At 34.7% G+C, this 22,344-nt stretch overlaps 1 protein-coding gene across 1 annotated transcript in view; it reads left to right on the top strand.

Moving 5' to 3' along the window:
• MMS22L (MMS22-like, DNA repair protein) overlaps positions 1 to 22,344 on the top strand; it is a 117,724-nt gene that overhangs the window by 84,311 nt on the left and 11,069 nt on the right. Inside the window, exons 17-21 of the mRNA XM_008571307.1 lie at positions 824 to 966; positions 5,401 to 5,560; positions 10,104 to 10,273; positions 18,958 to 19,169; positions 21,956 to 22,119. Coding sequence (XP_008569529.1) covers positions 824 to 966; positions 5,401 to 5,560; positions 10,104 to 10,273; positions 18,958 to 19,169; positions 21,956 to 22,119 — 849 coding nt within the window. The remainder of the gene's footprint in view (positions 1 to 823; positions 967 to 5,400; positions 5,561 to 10,103; positions 10,274 to 18,957; positions 19,170 to 21,955; positions 22,120 to 22,344) is intronic.

Raw genomic sequence — 22,344 nt, 5'->3', positions numbered from 1 at the left:
GTGGGGGGGGGGGGGGGGGAGGGTTCGGGTATATCTGTGGAAAGCTTTTTGCTGTCTAGATCATTTGTTACGTAAATTAATAGAAAATATACAAAATATATTTGTAATTAGGCATGAATATAAGCAGAACTGTATTTCCTTTTGCAGCCAGTTCCTTTTTCTTGATATTTTCTTGTTACTATACATGACAAATTTCTCTGCTATAAAGATAAAAGAACTTGTTTCCTTGGAAGCCAAGAACAAAAACTTGCTCCTCAGGTGACAAGCTATTTTTTTTTTCCCCCGAAGAAACTGATCACACAAAAAAATGGAAATCTGAAGTAAATAACCAGATATCACACTGTGAACATCCTGAAAATAAAAATATCCAATTATGAATAATTCTATTTTATATTAAGATATTGAACCTTTTTCTGCTTTATGATTAGTCATTGAGTGATACTTGTATTTTTTAAAAAATATTTCATACAGTTCTGTTGTCTGTCGGACACACCTTTCCCTAAAGCTATTGTTTATGTCCATTTGTTAATTTCATTAAGGCTGGCCTGAAAAAATGCTCCAAACTTACTTTGATATCTTAATATGTCAGTTGACTTTACATGAATAACTTTTGGGGCTAGGATGTTCATAAGTGAGAGATACATAATTCAAAGTCTTTTTAATTTTGTGGAAATTTGAATTTTGAAAGAAAGCATGTCATAAATGAAGAATGCTACATTTCCTGCTCTCATATATATATAATTATATGTATAATTTTACATTTTATTATATGTTTATATAATAAACATAAATGTTATTACATTATTTTGTTTTATTTTAACAGAAAAAGAATACATGGAACAGTTGGCTGAAATGACAAGATTGCTTTTTAAACTCTCAGAAGTAAAGAATATTTTCTCAAAAGCTCACATTGAATATGTACCCATCTCAGAAGACCCTAAAAAAGCACTTATTCAATTCCTTGAGGTATTTTTCATTTATTATTATAATTGTCCAGATCAGTTGTGATTATTTTTTAGAAAAACTTGAAGTGTTCTTAAAGTTTATGTATAAAATGTATTCTTTTGAATTGAGTCATATTTATTGGTTGCCTGCTGTTATAAAATTCTGGAGGAAGAAAAATGTGAATCTAAGGTATAGTACAGTTCACTCTTAAGGACAACAGAAAAAATGCATTTAATGAAGAATAATAAAACTAAAGAATACTACATAAAAGCTTTATTCCAAAGCTAAGCTAAATTGTAGGAATATCTTATTGCTGAAATTGCTGGATAACAATGTTCTTCGGGTACTTGGGAACTAAATTTCCTTATATAGGACCCATAATAGTTCCAGCTTAATGTTTACCACCCTGTTGGTCGGGACAATAAAATCCAATTCATTTGTTTTGTTTTGTCTTCATAATAAATACTCTCGCTCAAAATTTTATTCTAATTATTAATTTTGCAGGAATATATCTTATGTGATACTATTTGTTTTATAAGCCTAGTTGAGGTGTTAATGTGTTTGGATTAGTGTCTTTTGTAAGCTATTCACAGTAAAAGTTGGTTTATTTTCCCACAGAGTATTTGGTATTAACTACAGTGAAAATAATTACAACCAGTAAGCTCTTTGCATAAATGTTAATTCTTCTGATGGTTTCCATTAAGTTCAAGTACAATTGTATGGCAATTAGAGATGTCATATAAATCTTGAAAATATTTAGAAATAGTATATGTAGATATAAAATACACATTTCTCTTGAGCCCTTTATTTATAGTTGTTGATTGGATCTTAACCTGCAGTTAATTAAAGACTTATGGTATGCTAGGAAACATAGAGAATCTGAAAGGGAGGTAGAAGTCAAGCTCTCCATTGATAGTTTTCAAGGCTTCCCTAATTTAATTCAGCCTAAATTAATTATTTTCCATCACTAAGTAAATGATGGCTTTTTGCTAAATGCTAGACAAGTGTTATGCTAGGACTTCTCAGGGATCTGAAAAATCAAAAGAAGTAGTTCTTGATCTCAGAGAACTTTTACTTGTCCTAGAATACAGGACATACACAAGGGTTAAAATAATAATACAAGGCATTGTTGTATGCTAAGTGCCAATTGGTTAATCCATCAGTAGTAAAGATTCAGAGCATCTTGGTATAAGAAGTTTGGATTTTATGCTGTGAAAAGTGTGATGGTTTGTAAGTTTTTAAGTAGGTCTGATTGGATCAAATGACTAATTTTTTTTTAATGAAAATTAGTACCAATAGTATAGATTAAAGGTGCAGGAGAACTATTGGCCAGAAACTAGTGAGGTTTCGAAGGTATTGAAGATCGAATGGTTATAGGATTTCTGAATAGATATGAAATAAATATTGTGTTTAACTAGAAGAGTGATGATACCTTAAGGAGAAATAGGCACATTGTGATTTAGGGTGGGGCAGAAGCATGTGAGGAGTTCAGTTTTAAACTTGTTTAGTTTGATGTTGTGTCAGGGGTCCCTGTGATTCACTATCAGGACTCACTGGACTCAGCATATAGTTGTACTCACAGCTACAAAGAAAGGATGCAAAAACACAATCAGCAAAGGGAAAATGTGCATGGGGTAAAGTGTAGAGAAACCAGGCAACAGCTTCCAAGAGTCTTTTCCCAGTGAAGTTACACAAGGTGTGCTTAATTCTTCCAGCAAGGAATTACGACAAGGCATGTAAAATATTATCTCTCAGGGAAGCCCATTAGTGACTCAGTTCCAGTGGTTTTTATTGGGGGCTGGTCACACAAAGCTCCCTTTACCTCACACTTCCAGAATTCCAGAAAGAAAGCAGATATTCAGCATAAATCATATTGTTTTCACAAGAAGTTGAGATACAATGAGCCATCTTATTAGGGAGTAGTGGGAAGCCTCCCAAAATCCAAGGCCCAAACACCAGCCAAGGGCCAACCTTGCAAACAGGCCTTTTTAAGGATAGCAGTCTTTTGCCTGCCATGTTACTTTGCTGCGTAGAAACGATAGTATGACATATAAGTAGTATACTGAAGGTACTGTGAAAAATATATGTCTAAACATAGAGAAATATTGAGATGTTTAGGGTACTGGTGTTCAAAATCATGGTTAATGGACCCCTGGGAACTACAGATACCTTCTCAGGGGTTCTACCAGCTCAAAACTATATTGACATTTGCACGCACAAAAAGTGCAAAAGGTTTAGCATGCATCAACGGTTTCCCAAGATTATACTAGTAGTTATTGTAATTTACACTTCATTGCACTCACAGAATGAAAAAGCCAGTTTCACTTAGGAATATCCTTAATGAAGCAGCAAAATTATTAGTTTTATTAAATTTTGACCCTTGAGTACATGTCCTTTTAATATTCTGTGAAGTGCATTTAAAGAACTTTTGCTCCATACCAAAGCAATGTGGTTGTCTAAATGAAGAGCACCTGTGTGATTATTTGAGTTACAGGCTGAACTGACTGCTTTCATCTTGAAAGAACTGACAGAGTATGGTTATTCAGACTTCGGTGTTTGGCAGACATTTTCTCAAAAATGAATGAAATGAGCCTATCACTTCAAAGAAAACAACTGACAGTATTTGTTGCTAATAATATAATTCAAGCTTTCAAGAAAATTAGAATTTTGAAAAACTTGTATGTGCCATCATGAACTTAAGAGCTTCCCCACATTTAAAGTCTTTTCTGATGAGAATGATGGTGGTATTAACAGATAGGATTTTTTTCCAATATGGATAATGGGATGTGTCAACATTGCAAAGCCAATACTCAATAAACCAAAATTTTCCAAATGACCGATACAGGCTTTTTAAAAAGCATTCATGGGTGTAAAAGATTTATTCAAAGTATAAGATAGACCAATGGGTTTTAGTGTAGCAGATACCAAATGTTTATTGACATTGTTTCAGATTCACTGATTCATCAGAATCCATGATTTAGTTACAAATAACCTTTAAGAAATAACACTTGTCAAGTTTTGGTATTATAGAAAGAAGAATTCCCACAGTTATCTGAAAAATTTATCAAAATACTTCTTCCTCTTCCAACTCCATATATTTGTATAAGGCTGGATATTTTTCATGTGCAAAATATCGTAATAAATTGTATACAGAAGCAGATATGAGAATCTAGCTGTCTTTTATTAAGCTAGACATCAGAGAGATTTGCAAAAATATTAAAAGATTATCTCACTTTTTTGTTTTGGAAAATAATTTTTCACTAAAATATTTATATTCATGTAATTCTCATTATTTTTAAATGAATTAGTAAATAATTTTCTAATATGGCAAATAATAGATACAACTCAAATAATAAAAAGCTCTTCAAGACTTCAATTTGTAAGCATAAAAAACCTTTAGGAATTCTGGTCGAGGGAAAGAAGTGTAGAAAACAAAGGGAAGAGAGCTAAATGAAGCAAAAGGGGACTAATTAACTATATCGTTTGTCTTCTCATCTGCCCATCTCACAGTCGCTCACTTAGGTTTACTTATCTTTTTCTCCATTCCACATTTTATTATCAACTTTAACGTCACCATGGATAACTTAAGCCCTCATTTCAAAGCTTCTCCAGTAGTCTTTCAGTTATCTTAATTTTTGCTCTACTTCATTCACCCACTCCCATGACTAAGTTCTGAACCGTGGAATCACTTGGAGCATCTGAACACTCTCAGACTACCACTGCCTTATTTATCTGAGTGACCACATTATGATCTTCTGCTCCCTTTTATCTGAGTATAACAGGCTCTCAGGGCCTCACTTCCCTGATATTTTATTCTTCCTTTAACTTGTGTATTAGTTCTTTTATGTTGCTTATAACAAAATACATGGAACTAGATAATTTATAAAGGAAACGAAATTTGTTGCTTACAGTTTCTAAGGTTGGGAAGTCCAAAATCCAGGGAACACATCTGGTGAGTAGCTTTACAACAATGCAAAGGTCTCACATGGCAGAAAATGGTTGAGCAGAGAGAGACTAACCTGTTCATTCAGTCTCCTTTTAAAGCCCTCCAAACCATACCCATGACACCATTTTTAATCCATTCACTATGGCATGGTCCTACAGTATAATCACCTCTTCAAGGCACCACCTTTCAATTACCATAATAGGATTTCCCACCATCTTTACACTGTCACAGGGGGGACTAAGTTTTGGGGGGACATTCAACCGAAGGCAACCTGCATTTTCATTATAAAAGGCAGGACTTCGTTCTTTTCACTTGCATTTTAATTGCTGTAAACTTTTATTGGAAAGTTAAGGATGAAGGCTTAAAAAGTAAGGGGGGTGTGTGTTTGTGTGTGTGTGTGTGTGTGTGTGTGTGCGTGTGTGTAGAGAAAGAGGAAAATTATCATTATTTTTCAAAGTCTGTAATACATAAAACTCAGAAGGTTAAATAATATTTTCCTTTATTTATAGGCTGTTGGTATAAATTACAGGAATCTCCAGACACTTCCTGATAAATCTGCCATGGTCACAAAGTCCTTAGAATACCTTGGTGAAGTATTAAAATATATAAAACCTTATTTGGGGAAAAAAATTTTCAGTTCAGGGCTGCAGCTGACCTATGGAATGATGGGTATGTATTCCTGACATTATTTTGCTGGTAACATTTCCTTTGGTTGAACCTATGGTATTTGTGTTGGATAAGAATATACTGGATAAATCACTGCTCTCCATACAGTCATGAGAATAATCTAAAATACAGTGATTCCTTTTGAAATAATTAATGTTGGTCTTCAAGTATGTCTCTGTCTTGCTCTACCTCTTTTCAGTTTTTTTTGTTATGCTTGTGTTAATATTAAAATTAATTATGATCAGTACAGGAAATATGCTAACACCACTTGCTATCAAAGACTGTTGAAAATATATCAAAGACATTGTGAATACCAGAATAACTAAAATGGACCTTTTTAAAATGCTTATCTATACCTTGTAGGAGTTTAAAACTTCAGAAAACCATTATTTTCTTCTATTTTTATGGTCTGCTCTGTATGGAGGAGGTGAGGAGAATTTCATACAGCACTAAAAGATATTTATGCTTAAAATCTTGTTTCTCACAATACTATGTTTTTTCTTTTCAAAAAAAAATCTTTTTTGTGTTCGTTTTATAACAGTGGAGTTCATATTTCTATAGGAAGTCAGTAATTTTAATATCTTTGTTCACTAAAATTATGTTGCTAACCAAAAATAGAAACTGAATAAAAATAAATGAGTAAAGGATTTCCTTAGAAATTTTTATATAGAATTTAAGTTATTTGGTTTTTGGTTTTTTGTTTGTTTTTATTTCTCTATGGCCAAAAACTTATATCTGTTCCCTTTATTCTTGTGAACATATGAATAAACCTGATTTGGGATGCCTGAAACCTTTTATCTTTGTTTGAAAGATGAAGGAGAATGTGAAAATGTAAATATGTAATGATGTACAATGTAGTGAAAGTAATAGTAGCAATTCAAGCCTCTTAATTTTAGAGAAAAATATAAGTGAGAATCTATTATAAATTGCCAGCCCAGTGGCGCACTGGAGAGTGCTCCGCTTGGGAGCGCGGAAGCGCTCCTGCCGAGGGTTTGGATCCCATGTGGAGACCGGTTCCTGCTCACTGGCTGAGCGCGGTGCGGGCGCAACACTGAGGGTTGTGATCCCGTCGCCGGTCTCCGGTACGGACGCGACACCGAGGGTTGCGATCCCGTCGCCGGTCCCCGGTACGGGCACGACACCGAGGGTTGCGATCCCGTTACCGGTCAGTAAAAAAGACAAAAAAGAATCTATTATAAATTTAACACAGTAAAATATAGATTAACAAATATTTCATCATTTAGACATAATTTATTAGTGTCTAAAAAAGTTTTCTGATGTTTCCAGATTTAAATTTTTGCCTAGCTGAATATACGATTTCAGGGTATGTCTTTATTTTACATAATACATGACAGTCTTATCAGGAAATACAAAATCACATTTGGTGGTGATATGTAAATAGATCTGTGGCAAAATTCTACTTACGAAGAATTGAGAACCTTCTTTGTTCTGCTGCTTTGTTGATTTCTGACTTAGTGCCATATAGATCTGTATTCTTTCCTTTTGTTGAGGTCTCAAAAAGACTGGGAATACAGTATATTGCTACAGTGTTGCCCATTTATTCATTAGAAATTAGGAACAGAGGCCTTACTGTTTTTTTCGTGTAAAAGGTGAAGAACAAAATGGACAAAGAGCAGTGTAAACATTTGAGAGTTCAAACCTATTTTAAAATGTGTTGTGGTTGGGATATCATAACCACTTGAGGGAAAAAGTGTTAACTGCCAAAACTTTGTGCCTTATTTACCTTGCCAACTACTAAGTGGGGATAAGTGTGCTATTCACTTACAAGTCTGCAAGGCTGCTAGTGGAAGGCACAAAAAATGTGATTGATAAAAATCACACTTTGTGTTAAGGAAGGCATCTGGTCCTATTTGTAGCTCAGTAAATTCTGAAAAGGCAGGGATGATCCATCAGTAATGTCTCAACTTCCCTCCATTTTATAGGTTTTTTTGGTTTGCTTGTTTTTCTCATTTCTTCGTATCTCTTACTTTTCTATTTCCATGCCTTTCCTTTTGTGATCATCTCTGTCTCTTCATTCTTTTCCTTTTGTCTTTCTAGTTGAAATTCTACCCATGACTCTTCAGCACCCAGCTCTAATGTCCCCATCTTTCCTGCATTCCCAAGTAGTCTCAATATTTTGATGCACTTCTTCTGTCCTTGTAGCATTTCTTATAGCTTGCCATTTGTTATAATTGTTTGTGTACTTGACATGACAAGTCAATAAATTTAAAACTTATTCAGGGTACTGGCCATATCTTTTAAATCTTTTTATTCCTATCATCATGTTGCATTTTGAACAAAAAAGAATATTTGCTGGGTACACATTAGGCACTGGATTGGGAACTAAATCAGTGAAAAAGCTTCTCTGGTGTAGGAGATAGCATATAATAAATAAATATTTCTGGAGTTTAATATAGTAATGTTGTAAACCTAGCAATAGTACATATTTTTTAATGTTTCTAAATGAGCAAAATTACCTTCTAACTATAAATAGATTTTTAAATGTATATTGTAATGATCCTAATCTTTTATATAGAAAGTAGAGAATAAGTTAATACACAAGAACTTTTCTAGTGGTTATCTTTGGATGAGAGGGTAATCTTTGTATTAATTTTTTTGTGTGTATTTTCAGTTTCATCAGTAAATATATAATATTTATAGCCAGGAAAATGACTTGGTTTTTTACAAAGCAACTGTATCTATTTAAACCTTCCCCAAAGTTTTTGACTTAAGAAATTTTTTTCTTTTCATGTTTACTCTTTGCATTTCTAACACCCCCCCCCCCCCCCCTTAATTTTTTTGTGTGTATTTTCAGTTTCATCAGTAAATATATAATATTTATAGCCAGGAAAATGACTTGGTTTTTTACAAAGCAACTGTATCTATTTAAACCTTCCCCAAAGTTTTTGACTTAAGAAATTTTTTTCTTTTCATGTTTACTCTTTGCATTTCTAACACCCCCCCCCCCGCCCACACACAAATATTCTTTCATGAAACTTTAAAAAGTAGGGGTCTGCTACAGTAATAAAATAAATGTATTACCTCTGACTTCTATGAACTCATAAAATTTAAGGTCTTCAGCAAAGGGCTTTAAGCATTGCAGAAGATGAAATACAAGAGTACATGATGCATTTTTGGTTGGTAGGCCCCTGCTCTTTATAAGTAGTACTTGTGTGGCACCTGAGAGTGATATGAATCATTTCAAATGTCATCGTGATGGTAGTTCCTCTTACTGGTACATTAATGTTAGTTAGAATGTGAGTTCTTATATTGCTGTCATACTCAAGTTTTCTACCTACTGAAAAAAAATGAGGAGCATGCCAGCATTATTTAAAATATTGCTAAGTGAATGTTATGTTTTTTTATGATTGATTCTTGTACATTTTTTTTAACAACAGAAGATTAATGTTGTTTGACGAAGTGATTATTGGTTGGGTTTTTTTAAAAAAACATAAATATACTTTTCTATAAGCACATTTTTGTTTTGCTTCAGAGCTTAGTTTTTAAACTTTTTATTTGATGAAAATGATTTTTTAGTTTTATCATCTTTTTTGCTTTTTTGCTAACAGGAGTTGTATTTCTCTTTTTTTTTTTTTTTACTGACCGGTAACGGGATCGCAACCCTCGGTGTCGCGCCCGCACCACGCTCAGCCAGTGAGCGGGAACCGGTCTCCACATGGGATCCGAACCCTCGGCAGGAGCACCGCCGCGCTCCCAAGTGGCGCACTCTCCAGTGTGCCACCGGGCCGGCCCTGGAGTTGTATTTCTGCCCTTAATTACTTTATTAAACAAAGGATGCTCATTTGTTAAGTTTTATTGTCATCAAATGTGGCAGGTGACAGACTCCTAGCATCAAGGACACCATAATACTCATATATTTCAGGTAGAAAAGAAATCCGTGTTTTCTTCTTTCAGAATCAAAATTTTGTTCACTCATGTTAAATAATTGAAGATATAAAAAAACTGGAGTTCAAGGAGGTTAAGTGATTGCTTCAAGATCTTACAACTAATTCCATTTTTCCTAGATTGAGGCAGCCTATAAAAATGTATGTAAGATAAAAATATAATGAAATAGTTGTGTCAAGAAAGTAAACGTCTGGTAGCATGATGAGGCTCAGGAAAAAGTTAGTATGCATCTAAAAGCATAATTATATTCTTACAGTGTTCTTAAAGTTGTATTGTAAATTTGCCTCAGAGCTTCCAAGCAGCCAAAGCAAAAAGGGAAATCTAATTGATTTCAGCATTCAATCTATATAGTGAGATAATGTATAAATATATTACACTGTTCATGTGAGTGTGTACATATTAAGTGCCAGTTGCTCAGAAAATGTATGTATATTTTGGCCCAGAACTAAACAAGAGAGAAATTTATCTCTTTAGTGAAATATATGACTTGACATAAGTCTTTTGACTCCTACTATATGTTTCTTCCTACTGCATATTTTAATTTAGTCCTACATTCTTTAAACACAAATTTTTTCATAGAATGACAAAATGTTCTGGTTAGAAAGTAACCATAACCACTGTTACTTCTCTTCTTTGTTAGGAATTCTTGTTAAATCATGGGCACAAATCTTTGCCACTTCTAAAGCCCAAAAATTACTATTCCGGATCATAGATTGTTTACTGCTGCCACATACCGTGTTACAGCAAGAGAAGGAGTTGCCTGCACCTATGTTGGCTGCAATTCAGAAGAGTCTTCCTTTGTATCTCCAGGTACAGTAAGTGTGTCTGCTTAAAAGTAAAAAAAAAAAAATAAAAATTTTAAACTTTGCCTTTTAACATAGATTTCTAAATGCAGATTGAAAAGCCATACCGCTTGTAATCTCAACTTGTGCATGTGGCACATCCATTGAGCAAGTTTTAAATTTCTCTTGTGTTTGGCTCTGAAAACAAAGCTGAAAAAAGCAAAAATCTATGCCCTCAAGGAGCTTAAAGTTGAGAGAGGAGGCAGACTACTACAGACGCTTACAGTAGTGTGCTCAATATTTTCCTCAGAGACCCCAGCTATCTGTCAACCAGACTGGAGTGAGGAGATGTGAGAGAAGATATTGTAGAGGATATTAGGCATAGAAGAGCGGAATGGGTAGGAAATAGTAGAAATAGTAGGGCTATTTCTGTCAAAGGAAGCAACTTGTACAAGGGCATGAGCTTTAAGAAAGTGTAGTACACTGGGGAAAAGCAAATAGTTCTGTTGTGGCTAGAGATTCATACAGGAGGAACCATATAATAGAGGGCTATAGATGCCATGCTAAGTTCGGACTTAATCTTTCACAAGGGGGCTGTGTTGATTTTTAGCAGAAAAGTGGGAGTAACATAATCATATTTACGTTTTAGAAAGATGATTCTGATATCACCATCTAAGATAGTTGATGTGGAGGCTATATTGGAGACTTGGAAGGCAGTGTCTAGTTTATTATGATAACCCACAAATTATCTGAAAATTTTGAACTAAAGCAGTGAGAATAGAGCCCACACCACAGATTTCAGAAACATTTAGGATCTCTGATTAAAAATTGCTGAGTGAGTGTTGTGGAGGAGCAGAAGGAAATGAAATGCTTCCTAGATTCAACAGTGGCTGCTTATGAAGATAGTGCTGTTGAATGAAATGGGAAATTCTGGAAGTAGAGAGATGAAGGTTTCTGAACAGCTTAAGTTTGAGGTGCTTTGGAATATTTAGGTAGCAATGTCCAGTAGGCAGTTGGAAATATTGATGTCAGGGAAAGAATGAGGCTGGAGGTATACTCTATTATTCATTAGTTTCAAATATTGAAGGTAAGTCCAGCTGGGGAAGCTGAGGAGAAGGGGAAGATGGATTTTGATTAGGTAACAAGCAATTTCTTTGATAGATGGAGTTTTTTTAAACAGAGTGTTAAGACTTCTGAGAAGTTTTAAGTTGACTCTCTAATTATGTGTTCATAATATCACGTAAAACAAAGTTTAATGGAATACCACTCGTCCATAAAAAAGAATGAAATTCTGCGATTTGCAGCAACAAGCATGAGTCTAGAGGAAATTATGTTAGTGAAATAAGCCAGACAAGGAAAGAGAAATACTGCATGTTCTTATTCATAACTGGGTGCTAAGAAAGAAGGAAAGAAAGAGAGTGAGAGCAAGGGAGAGCAAGCAAGAGAGAGAGGGAGGGAGAGAGAGAGGAAGAGAAGAAGGAAGGAAGGACCATAATAATACATTGAACTTTGAGAAGGAGAGAAAAAAACCTAAGGATAATAGACACAGAGTGTGGTCAGTGAGGGTGTTTGGGGTGTGATAGGTTGGGTAAAAGGCATAAAGAGAAATGATTTATAATAATGAATATGATTATAATAAATAATAATTTTTTTTGGAAAAATGGTCAGCAGGCAGTGACCTCATGTACTCGGTAGTGTATTCTTATATCGAAGAATTATTTTAAATAAATTTCAAATGTCTTAGAAAAATAAAAAATAAGTAAATAAATAAATCAAACCAAGTTTAGTACATCATCTAGCAGAAAGATAGGGAAGGCAACTATACCACAGCCTGGAGTGCCAATCCCACTGAGGGGGAGATGGGTGGAGGGACAGTTGTGGGCAGGAGGAGAGTCCAGAGTGTATAATCAATGTGACCCTCTTACATACACCATTTAATAAGAATTGTTGGAGGTGAGCTGAGACCCGTGTGGTACCAGGCCTCAATCCTAGGCCCTGGAGGGAAGTGCCCACAGCCACAGCAGCTACTAAGGTGAGCTGAGACCCACACAGCCCCAGGGCTCAGTCTTAGGCCCCAGAGGAAAGAACCTATAGCCACAGCAGCAACTGAGGTGAGCCGAGACCCACGCGGCACCAAGGCTCAGTATTAGGCCCTGGAGAGAAGTGCCCACTGGCCCAACAGGAGCTGAGGTGAGCCAAGACCCGCAGGGCACTGGGGCTCAGTCTTTGGTCTCGGAGGGAAGTGCCCAAAGGCCCAGCAGGCGCCAAGGTGAGCTGAGACACCACAGCACCATAGGCTCAGTCTGTGGCTATGGATTCCGGAACAGGAGCCAATGTGGTGTAATATAGCCACTGTAACACCTACTGTCACTGCAAGGACAGTCCACTACCACAGATGAAAAAAAAAAAAAGGAAAAAAGAATTAAAGATAATGAAGAAAATCTAAGAGAGATAGCAAACAACCTCAAGTGCTTTAACATCTGAATTGTGGGTATTCCAGGAGAAAGGGAGAAGGGAAAAGATATTGAAAACTTATTCAAGGAGATAATAAAAATCTAAGAGAGATAGCAAACAACCTCAAGTGCTTTAACATCTGAATTGTGGATATTCCAGGAGAAAGGGAGAAGGGAAAAGATATTGAAAACTTATTCAAGGAGATAATAACAGAAAAATTCCCAACTGTAGGGAGAGATGCAGACCTTCAGATCCAAGAAGCTCAAAGGTCCCCAAACAGATTCAATCTAAAAAATTCCTCCCCAAGACACATTATAGTCAAATTTCAAAGCTCAAAGACAAAAAGAGAATTCTAAAAGCAACCAAGGAAAGCATCAAGTCACCTGTAAGGAAACCCCCATCAGACAAACAGCAGACTTCTCAACTGAAACCCTACAGGCTAGAAGAAGATGGAAGGGTATATTCAAAATATTAGAAGAAAAAAATTGCTAGCCAAGAATTCTTTACCCAGAAAGGTTCTCCTTCTGAAATGAAGGAGAAATAGTGTGTTTTCCAGACAAACAAAAATTGTGGGAGTTCACCAACACATGACCAGCCCTGCAAGAAATTCTCAAGAGAGTCCTTCATCTGGAATCTGAATAATGATGATCACTATCACGGCTACACAAAAAAGAGCTAAACCTACAGTTAAAACAAAAATGCCAGTGAGAAAGAGAAAGAAGATAAATCATGCCACCTTAAATTTCCAGCTAACATTGAAGAAGAGAAATAAAAGGAGAAGTGATCAAAAGATATTAAATAATCTAAACCAAAACCAATTAAATGACAGGAATTAAACAATACCTGTCAATAACTACCCTAAAAGTGAATGTATTAAACTCCCCATTCAAAAGACACAGACTGATTGATTGGATTAAAAAGCTAGACTAAAGTATATGCTGTCTTCATGAGACCCACTTCACCTGTAGAGACACACACAGACTAAAAGTGGAGGGATGGAAAAAAAATATACCATACAAATGGAAACTTAAAACAGGCAAGATTAGCTATTCTTATATCAGATAAAATAGACTTTAAACCAAAAAACATAAAAAGAGACAAAGAAGGCCACTATATAATGATAAAAGGATCTATCCAGCTAGAAGATATAACAGTCATAAATATGTATGCACCCAATACTGGAGCACCCAGATATATACAGCAAACACTCTTAGACCTAAAGAAAGAAATAGGCCCTAATACCTTAAGAGTGGGTGACCTGAATACTCCTCTCTGAGTACGGGACAGATCTTCTAAGCAACACATCAACAAAGAGACACAGGATTTAAACTACACGTTAGACTGACTGGACCTGGCAGATATATACAGAATATTTCACCCAACAACTACAGAATATATTTTCCTCTCATCAGCACATGGAACATTCTCCAGGATAGACCACATATTAGGTCACAAATCTAGTCTCAGCAAATTGAAAAAAAAATGAAATCATTCCGAGTACCTTTTCAGACCACAATGGACTAAAACTGGAAATTAATAACAAGTTAAACTGGAAACTATAGAAATACGTGGAAACTAAACAGTAGGCTCCTGAATGACCTATGGGTCCAAGAAGAAATTAAACAGGAAATCAAAAAATTTCTTGAAACTAATGAAAATAAAGACACATCATACCAAAACGTGTGGGATACTGCAAAAGCAGTACTAAGAAGGAAATTTATTGCAATAAATGTTTACATCAAAAGAATGGAAAGACTTCAGATAAATGACCTAATGCTACACCTCAAAGAACTAGAAAAACAACAACAATCTAATCCTAAAGGTAGTAGATGGAAAGAAATAATTAATATCAGAGCAGAACTAAATGAAATAGAGACAAAAAAGCAATAGAAAAGATCAACAAAACAAAAATTTGGTTTTTTGAGAATATAAGTAAAATTTAAAAACCATTAGCTAGGTTAACAAAAAAAAGAAGAAGACCCATATAAAAAATATTAGAAATGAAAGGGAGACATTACAACCAATACCACAGAAATATGAAGAATCATTTGAGACTATTATGAGCATCTGTATGACAACAAATATGAAAACCTAGTAGTATGGATAAGTTTCTGGACAATACAAACTACCCAGGCTGAACCAAGAAGAGATAGAAAACCTGAACAGACCAATAACAAGCAACAAGATTGAAGTGGTAAGCAGCAATCTTCCAACAAAGAAAAGCCCAGGTCCAGATGGCTTTACAGCTGAATTCTACCAAACCTTTCAAGAAGAATTAATACCAATTCTCCTCAAAATATTCCAAAAAATTGAAACAGAAGCCACTCTCCCAAACTTTCTGTGAGGCCTACATAACTCTGATACCCAAACCAGATAAAAACACAACAACAAAAAAAAGAAAATTACAGGCCAATATCCTTGATGAACATGGATGCAAAAATCCTCAACAAAATATTAGCAATCAGAATACAGCAACACATTAAAAAAGTCATACACCCTTATCAAGTGGGATTCATTCCAGGGATGTAAGGATGTCATACAAAAGTCAATAAATGTAGTACATCACATCAACAAACTCAAGGAAAAAAACCATATGATTATCTGAATAGATGCTGAAAAAGCATTTGACTAAATTCAACATCCCTTCATAATAAAGACTCTCAACAAATTAGGTATAGAGGAAAAGTATCTCAACACAATAAAAGGCATCTATGACAAGCCCACCACCGGTATCATTCTGAATGGGGAAAAACTGAAGGCTTTTCCCTTAAGAACAGGAACAAGATGAGGATGGCCACTCTCACCACTTCTATTTAACATGGTACTAGATGTACTAGCCAGAGCAATCAGGCAAGAGAATGAAATAATGGGCATCCAGATTGGAAAAGATGAAGTCAAACTGTCCCTATTTGCAGATGACATGATACTATATATAGAAAATCCCAAAGACTATCAGAAAAACTCCTAGAGCTTGTTAATAATTTCAGTAAAATTGCAGGATGTAAAATAAATGCCCCCAAATCAGTTGTGTTTATATTCTCCAAGAAGAAACTAACAAAGAGAAATCAAGGAAGTAAGCCCATTTACAACACACACACACACACACACACACACACACACACACACACACACACACACCCCTAGGAATCAGTTTGACCAAGAAGATGAAAGATCTCTACAATGAGAACTACAAACCACTACTGGAGAAAATTAAAGAAAACACAAAAAGATCAAAGAAATTCCATGCTCTTGGATTGGTAGAATTAACTTTGTAAAAATATCTATACTACCCAAAGCTATCTACAGATTCAATGCAATTCCCATCAAACTACCAATGACATTCTTCACAGAAATGGAAAAAACAATCTTAACATTCATATGGAACAACAAAAGACCCCGAATAGCCAAATGAATCCTGAGCAAAAAATAAATAAGTAAAGCTGGAGGCATAACACTACCTAACTTCAAATTATACTACAAAGCTATAGTAACCAAAACAACATGGCACTGGCATAAAAATAGATACTCAGACCAGTGGAGCAGAATAGAGAACCCAGAAATCACCCCTCAGGCTAATAGTCATCTGATATTTGACAAAGGCAACAAAAAGCTACATTGGGGAAAAGACTGCCTCTTCAATAAGTGGTGCTGGAAAAATTGGATATCCATATGCAGAGGAATGAAGCTAGACTTGCATTTCTCACTATATATATATACACTAAAATCAACTCAAAGTGGATTAAAGACTGAAGTATAAGACTTGAAACTGTTAAATTACTAAGGGAAAATATAGGTGAAACACTTCAGGAACTAGGTCTGGGCACAGGCTTTATGAACATAAGCTGGAAAGCACAGGCAGCAAAAGAAAAAAACAAATGGGACTATATCAAACTAAAAAGCTTCTGCATGACAAAGAAAACAATCAACAGAGTGAAATAATAACCTACAGAGTGGGAGAAAATTTTTGCTAACTATGCATCTGACAAGGGATTATAATCCATAATATACAAGGAACTCAAGCAGTTATACAGTATAAAAACAAATAACCCAATTAAAAAATGAGCAAAGGAGCTGAATAGACATTTTTCAAAGGAAGACATACAGATGTCCAACAGGTACATGAAAAACTGCTCAACATCACTAGTCATCAGGGAAATGCAAATTAAAACCACATTGAGATTTCATCTCACCCCATTTAGACTGGCTATAATAAAAAAGATGGAGAATAGCAAATGCTGGCAAGGGTGTGGACAGAAGGGAATGTTCCTTCATTATTGATGAGACTATAAATTAGTGCAACCACTATGGAAAACAGTATGGAGGTTTCTCAAACAACTACAGATAAATCTTCTGTATGATCCCACAATCCCACTTCTGGGTAAACACCCAAAGGAATGGAAATCATCATGTCAAAGGGATACCTGCATTCCCATGTTCATCGCAGCTCTGTTTACAATAGCCAAGATATGGAACCAAGCTGAATGTCCATCTGTGAACGATTGGATAAGGAAAATGTAGTATATATACACCATGGAAGACTACTCTGCCATAAAAAAGAATGAAATACTCCCATTTGCGACAACATGATGAGCTTGGAGAAACTTATGTTGAGTGAAATAAGCAAAACACAGAGGGTTAAATACCTCGTGTATTCACTCATAAGTGGGAGCTAAGGGAGAAAAAAGGATGGAAAGAAAGACCACAGTGGTGTGTTGGACTTGCAGAGGGAGTGGGCATACCTAGGGATACAAAGTAGAGTGGTGGAAAGGGGGATGGGGAGCGAGGTTGGGGATGATTCACTGGGGGACGTGGAGTATAATTGCAATTTGTGGTAATGGGCATGCTGCCAGTATGGATCTGGCCATCACATCTTGGGCACGAGTAGTGACAATCAGGTTTTTATCTCATGAATATTCATAATCAATTAAAATAACAAAATAAAGAAACAAAATTATTAAAAACTTCATAAGTGGTAAATTGAAAAATCTGGTGAATTACCCATTTGGCAGAATTCACTTGGAACTATATCTTTAATTTCTTAAGGTACCTAGCTCTGCTCTTTAGAATTTTTTTAAAGTATCCATTAATTACTTCATCTTCTTCTGATTTAATGTACTTTCTCTTAAACAAAACATTCCAGAAACAGAATTGGAGGGGTTTCATCTTTTTTGTTTTTGTTTTCAGTTGTTTGTTTGCTAGAGTTTTGACAACATTATGCTATTTTTCATTATGAATAAAGTTTCAAAATTTCTTATTGGTTGAATATCCATTTATAGCTAAAATGGAGACTGAACAAAAATTTCTAATTATTTCTCAAGAAAACACATTGTGAATCACAAAGTACAAAATTATTAATGAACTTTTAGAACATAATTTATTGCTGTGTTGGCGATTATCTGTGTTTAGTTACATGTAATATTTAGTAATATTAGCAGAAAAACGTTTCTTTTTCTCAGGGTATTGGTTTAATTGTTTGTACATATTAAATACTGTAATCCATATGAGAGTATTTTGTTAACTGTTATGCAAATGGAAGGGATTAAATCAACAGACAGGCAACAAGACATTATGAGTTCTGTGTGACCTTGATTAATCTCTTAACTTCTGTAAACCTTAGTTTCCCTAGCTATAAAATGAAGATACAATAATACTAACACAATGGATTTTTTTTGAGAAATTTTAATGAAATAATGAATATAAAGCATATGGCACATTATCTGACATAGAAAAGCCTCTAAATAAGTTGCTATTCTGAGTCTTAATCTTCTGCATATCTCTCCCTTTGTCAATTACTACTTTTCAAAAATTTATCATGTTTCTTAACATGCAAGACTTTTAGCATACATTTTATAGTTTTAGACAAAATGGTACCCTACATTTAAAAGACTCACCTAAAATGTATTTTATAACTTTTGTGATTACATATATGCTCATATGTAGTTGATGAGCATGATGGTGAAGTTTTCTGAGAATGAGAGAAAGAATCTCCCTTTGTCTTTCTCCTCTGCTTCCTTTGTCCATGCCCCAAAGATAGGCATGCTTGGTTTGATATCATAGCATAGGTATTATCCAAGCTCAGCTCCCTGAGGCTCATACATACATTATCTATTGATGATGTTAGGTGTCCTTTTTGATAGTGATAAGTTACAAATTCTGACATGAATATTAATGCTGGGGACTATGTTAGTAAATTCCTAAATATTGTTTATTTTTGAAACTTTACCTCTTAGTATTTCTTTCTTTCTTTTTTTCCTGTAGGGCATGTGTATCGTGTGTTGTCAGTCTCAAAATCCAAATGCCTATTTGAATCAATTGCTAGGGAATGTTGTTGAGCAGTATATTGGGCGGTTTCTTCCAGCTTCACCATATGTTTCAGGTCTTGGACAACATCCTGTTTTGTTGGCACTGAGAAACTCAGCCACTGTTCGATCAATATCACCTCTAAAGAAATGCATTGTGCAAGTCATAAGGTATATCTAAATATTAAAAATAGGTGGTATGTACAAATGATTAATCTCTATTAAAAACTAACAGAGCAGTATCTCAAAAATATTGTCAATCCTTAGGGTACTAGTAGTTTAGAAATTTTATTTTATTTTTTTTTCTGAGAAGCATTACCTAATAATGTATTAAAATGGCATTTTTTCATGGCAGCCTAAGACAATACTCTTTAAATTGCTCCGCTTTTCTCTGTGTAGCTATTATTTTCCTTATATATATCCTAAAGATATTTTTACTTTTTAGTTTTTCATTGGATAAACAATAATTATATTTTGTATTGTACAAAATATCATAATTTTATTTTATGAAAGATAAATGAAAAGATAACACTAATATGAAAAAGGAAGCAATATGAAGTACTATTGTGTTAGTCTTCTTTGTCATAACAACTCAGTTTTATTATTAATCAAATGAATAAATGAAACTTTTTAGATTTTCTACCTAACTGTATATCCTTTAACTGCAGCATTAGAAGGCTCAATAATAGAAATTTTCTTTTCTTTATCTTCATGCAGTATATAGCTTTATATGAAATTAGTTTTTAAATGTTAAGAGGCTATGATGATATATAATTCTTACCTGGTATTAGTTTTCTGTATTTTTTAATGAGCTGATTATACCCATCATCTCTCATTACAGAATTCCATGTCTAAAATGTCTCCCTTTTGACCTTTCTGTGTTCCTAATGTCCTGTTACTCAGGTTTAGAAGCTTTGTCTTCATTCCCTCTCCTTTTCCATCCTTTGGCAAATAATGTTTCCTTCACTTCATTTCACATTTCTCTTCCCTAATCATAGTACACCTAGACTATTGCCAGAGTCTCCTAACCAATGTCTCCATCTCCAATTTAGTCCAGCCTAAACAATCCCCCAAATTACTTTTCCTAAAATACTGTTTCATTATGACACTTCCCTGTCCCCAAATCTTCATTGGCTCCTTTTTTGCATGTGGAATAAATTTCATATTCCTTAGCTTTCCTGTCACTTAACTTTTTCAGAAGTATTGCGTATGGTGTCATATACAAACCCTAATGAGATTGGTTTAATTATTGCCCCTCCAAAATGTTTTACACTTCTCTAAATCACAGCGTTGTTCATACCATTTTCTCCATTAAAATGTCATCCCTCTGGGCTAAATCCAACCTATTCTTTATAAAACCCTCACATAATATCTCAGCATACCATGATGTGTCTTTCATTTTTTTGAAGTCATATGTTCTGTACTACTCAGTTTACAGAATCATAATAGTTTTGCCTTACTTGAATCTGAATTTCCAACAAGACTGTAGTAATCTTCCACTGTGTTTGAGACATCACATAAGTAATTTTAGTACAAACTAAATGACAAGTGCTGGTGTAAAATTAAACTGGTAAAACTGTTTTAAGCCCTACTATTTAAGGATCCTAGCTGCATTAGGTGACTTCCTTTAGTATAGAGTAACAATATTTTTTCTCATGGTTTCTAGTTGAAGACCCAAAATGTAACAATTTTTCTTTTTTTCTTAATACTCAGGAAAGATACAGAGATTGCTTCCCATGGCTTCCTCTGTGCTGTGCTTCTCAGTCCTGTGGTCCCCCTCTGAGTTAGGCCTTCTTCCTTTGAATTCCTGAGAGTTCTGTGCTTATTTTTGTCAAAGCACCTGTTACACTATATTATAATTATCTTTTTTTTTTGGTCCAACTTCTCCACTGGATAGTGAACCCCTTGCTTTTAGAGACTATATTAATTTATATTCTTGTTCTTAGACTTATAACTGGCACTCTATGGGTGCCCAGTAAATATTTGTTCTAGGTGTTAGGAATTCAGCAGTGAACAAAACAGACAAAATCCCTGCCCTCAAAGAATGAATGAATCTTCTTATGTGCAATATTTTGTTGGAAATCACTGGAAGGAATAGAAATGATTACTAAGGTATAGTTCCTGCCCTTAAGGAGTTCATAGTCCTTAGTGATTTCTATGCCTCATTATGATAAATTATTATTACTTTGCAAATATACATGAACATTTAGTTTAAATGTGGCTGTATTTGACAAATTTTCTAGACTTTTTTAGAAACTGAGCAATTCCCACTTTCATTTACTCACTTCACAAGTGTCCAGTGAATGTCTGTCATGAGCCAGTACCTGTTCTAAGAGGTGGGGATACAAAATGAGTCAAATAAATTATTATCCTTACCATCTCTGTTGAGTTCTAATGCTCAAATTTATCTTGCCTTGAGAGATGATATGAAATCCTAAATTAGTTCTCTGTTCCTTTTACTTCCTGGAGGAAGGAAATAGGTAAAGCTGGAATGGGTAGCTAATTCCTAGGGCAATCCTCTTATTTATTTGGAAAAATTAAGACCCCTCTCAAATCCCTCAATAAATGTGAGGAGAGATTTCTTTATGCAAATTTGACATTAGAGAAAATGTTGCAGCATTGAGGAGCTGATAGAGGAGATCATACTTATATAGGATAGGAAAAAACCAAATTGACAATTAGGTTTTCATCTGGACTTCAAGTTCATTTTTAAACCAGGTTGCTTTAAATTTAGTTTGTGTCTATATCATGCTTTGGTCTCTATAGCTCACCAGAAGGACATGCGGTCATTGCTTCTAAAACCTTAGGTTATCATGGTAAAATATACATACTTTTTAAAATTGCACTTTATTAATCTGGGGGGTAAATTTTGCCAATATCTTTAAAGCATATGACATTTGGTTTTGCTCTATTGAAGCTTTAAACAGAAGAAAAAACAAAATTTTGCTTCCTTTTAGGAAATCCTACTTTGAGTGGAAAGGGTCCTCACCCCCTCCTCGCTTAGCATCCATTCTGGCCTTCATCCTCCAACTCTTCAAGGAAACTAACATAGACATTTGTGAGGTTGAACTACTCCTCCCTGGCATCTTAAAATGCTTGGTGTTGGTCAATGAACCCCAAGGTTAGTTTGTTTATAAGCTTGTTTTTTCATTAATTTCTGTTCACAAATTCAGAAACTACTTTTTCTCATCAATTAAGTTGATAGTCACAAAAAGGTATGTGGTTATTTTGTATTTGTTAGTGTATGTCATGGCTAGAGAATAAACTCCAGCCAGTAGCTGTTGTTGGTTATGATAAAATGGTAAAAAACTGACATGTTTTAGTCTATTTTAGTTTTGGTTTGTTT

This window comes from Galeopterus variegatus, unplaced genomic scaffold (assembly GCF_000696425.1).
Source record: "Galeopterus variegatus unplaced genomic scaffold, G_variegatus-3.0.2 Scaffold678, whole genome shotgun sequence".
Taxonomy (NCBI): Eukaryota; Metazoa; Chordata; class Mammalia; order Dermoptera; family Cynocephalidae; genus Galeopterus; species Galeopterus variegatus.
This window is presented reverse-complemented; position numbering and strand designations above follow the sequence as displayed.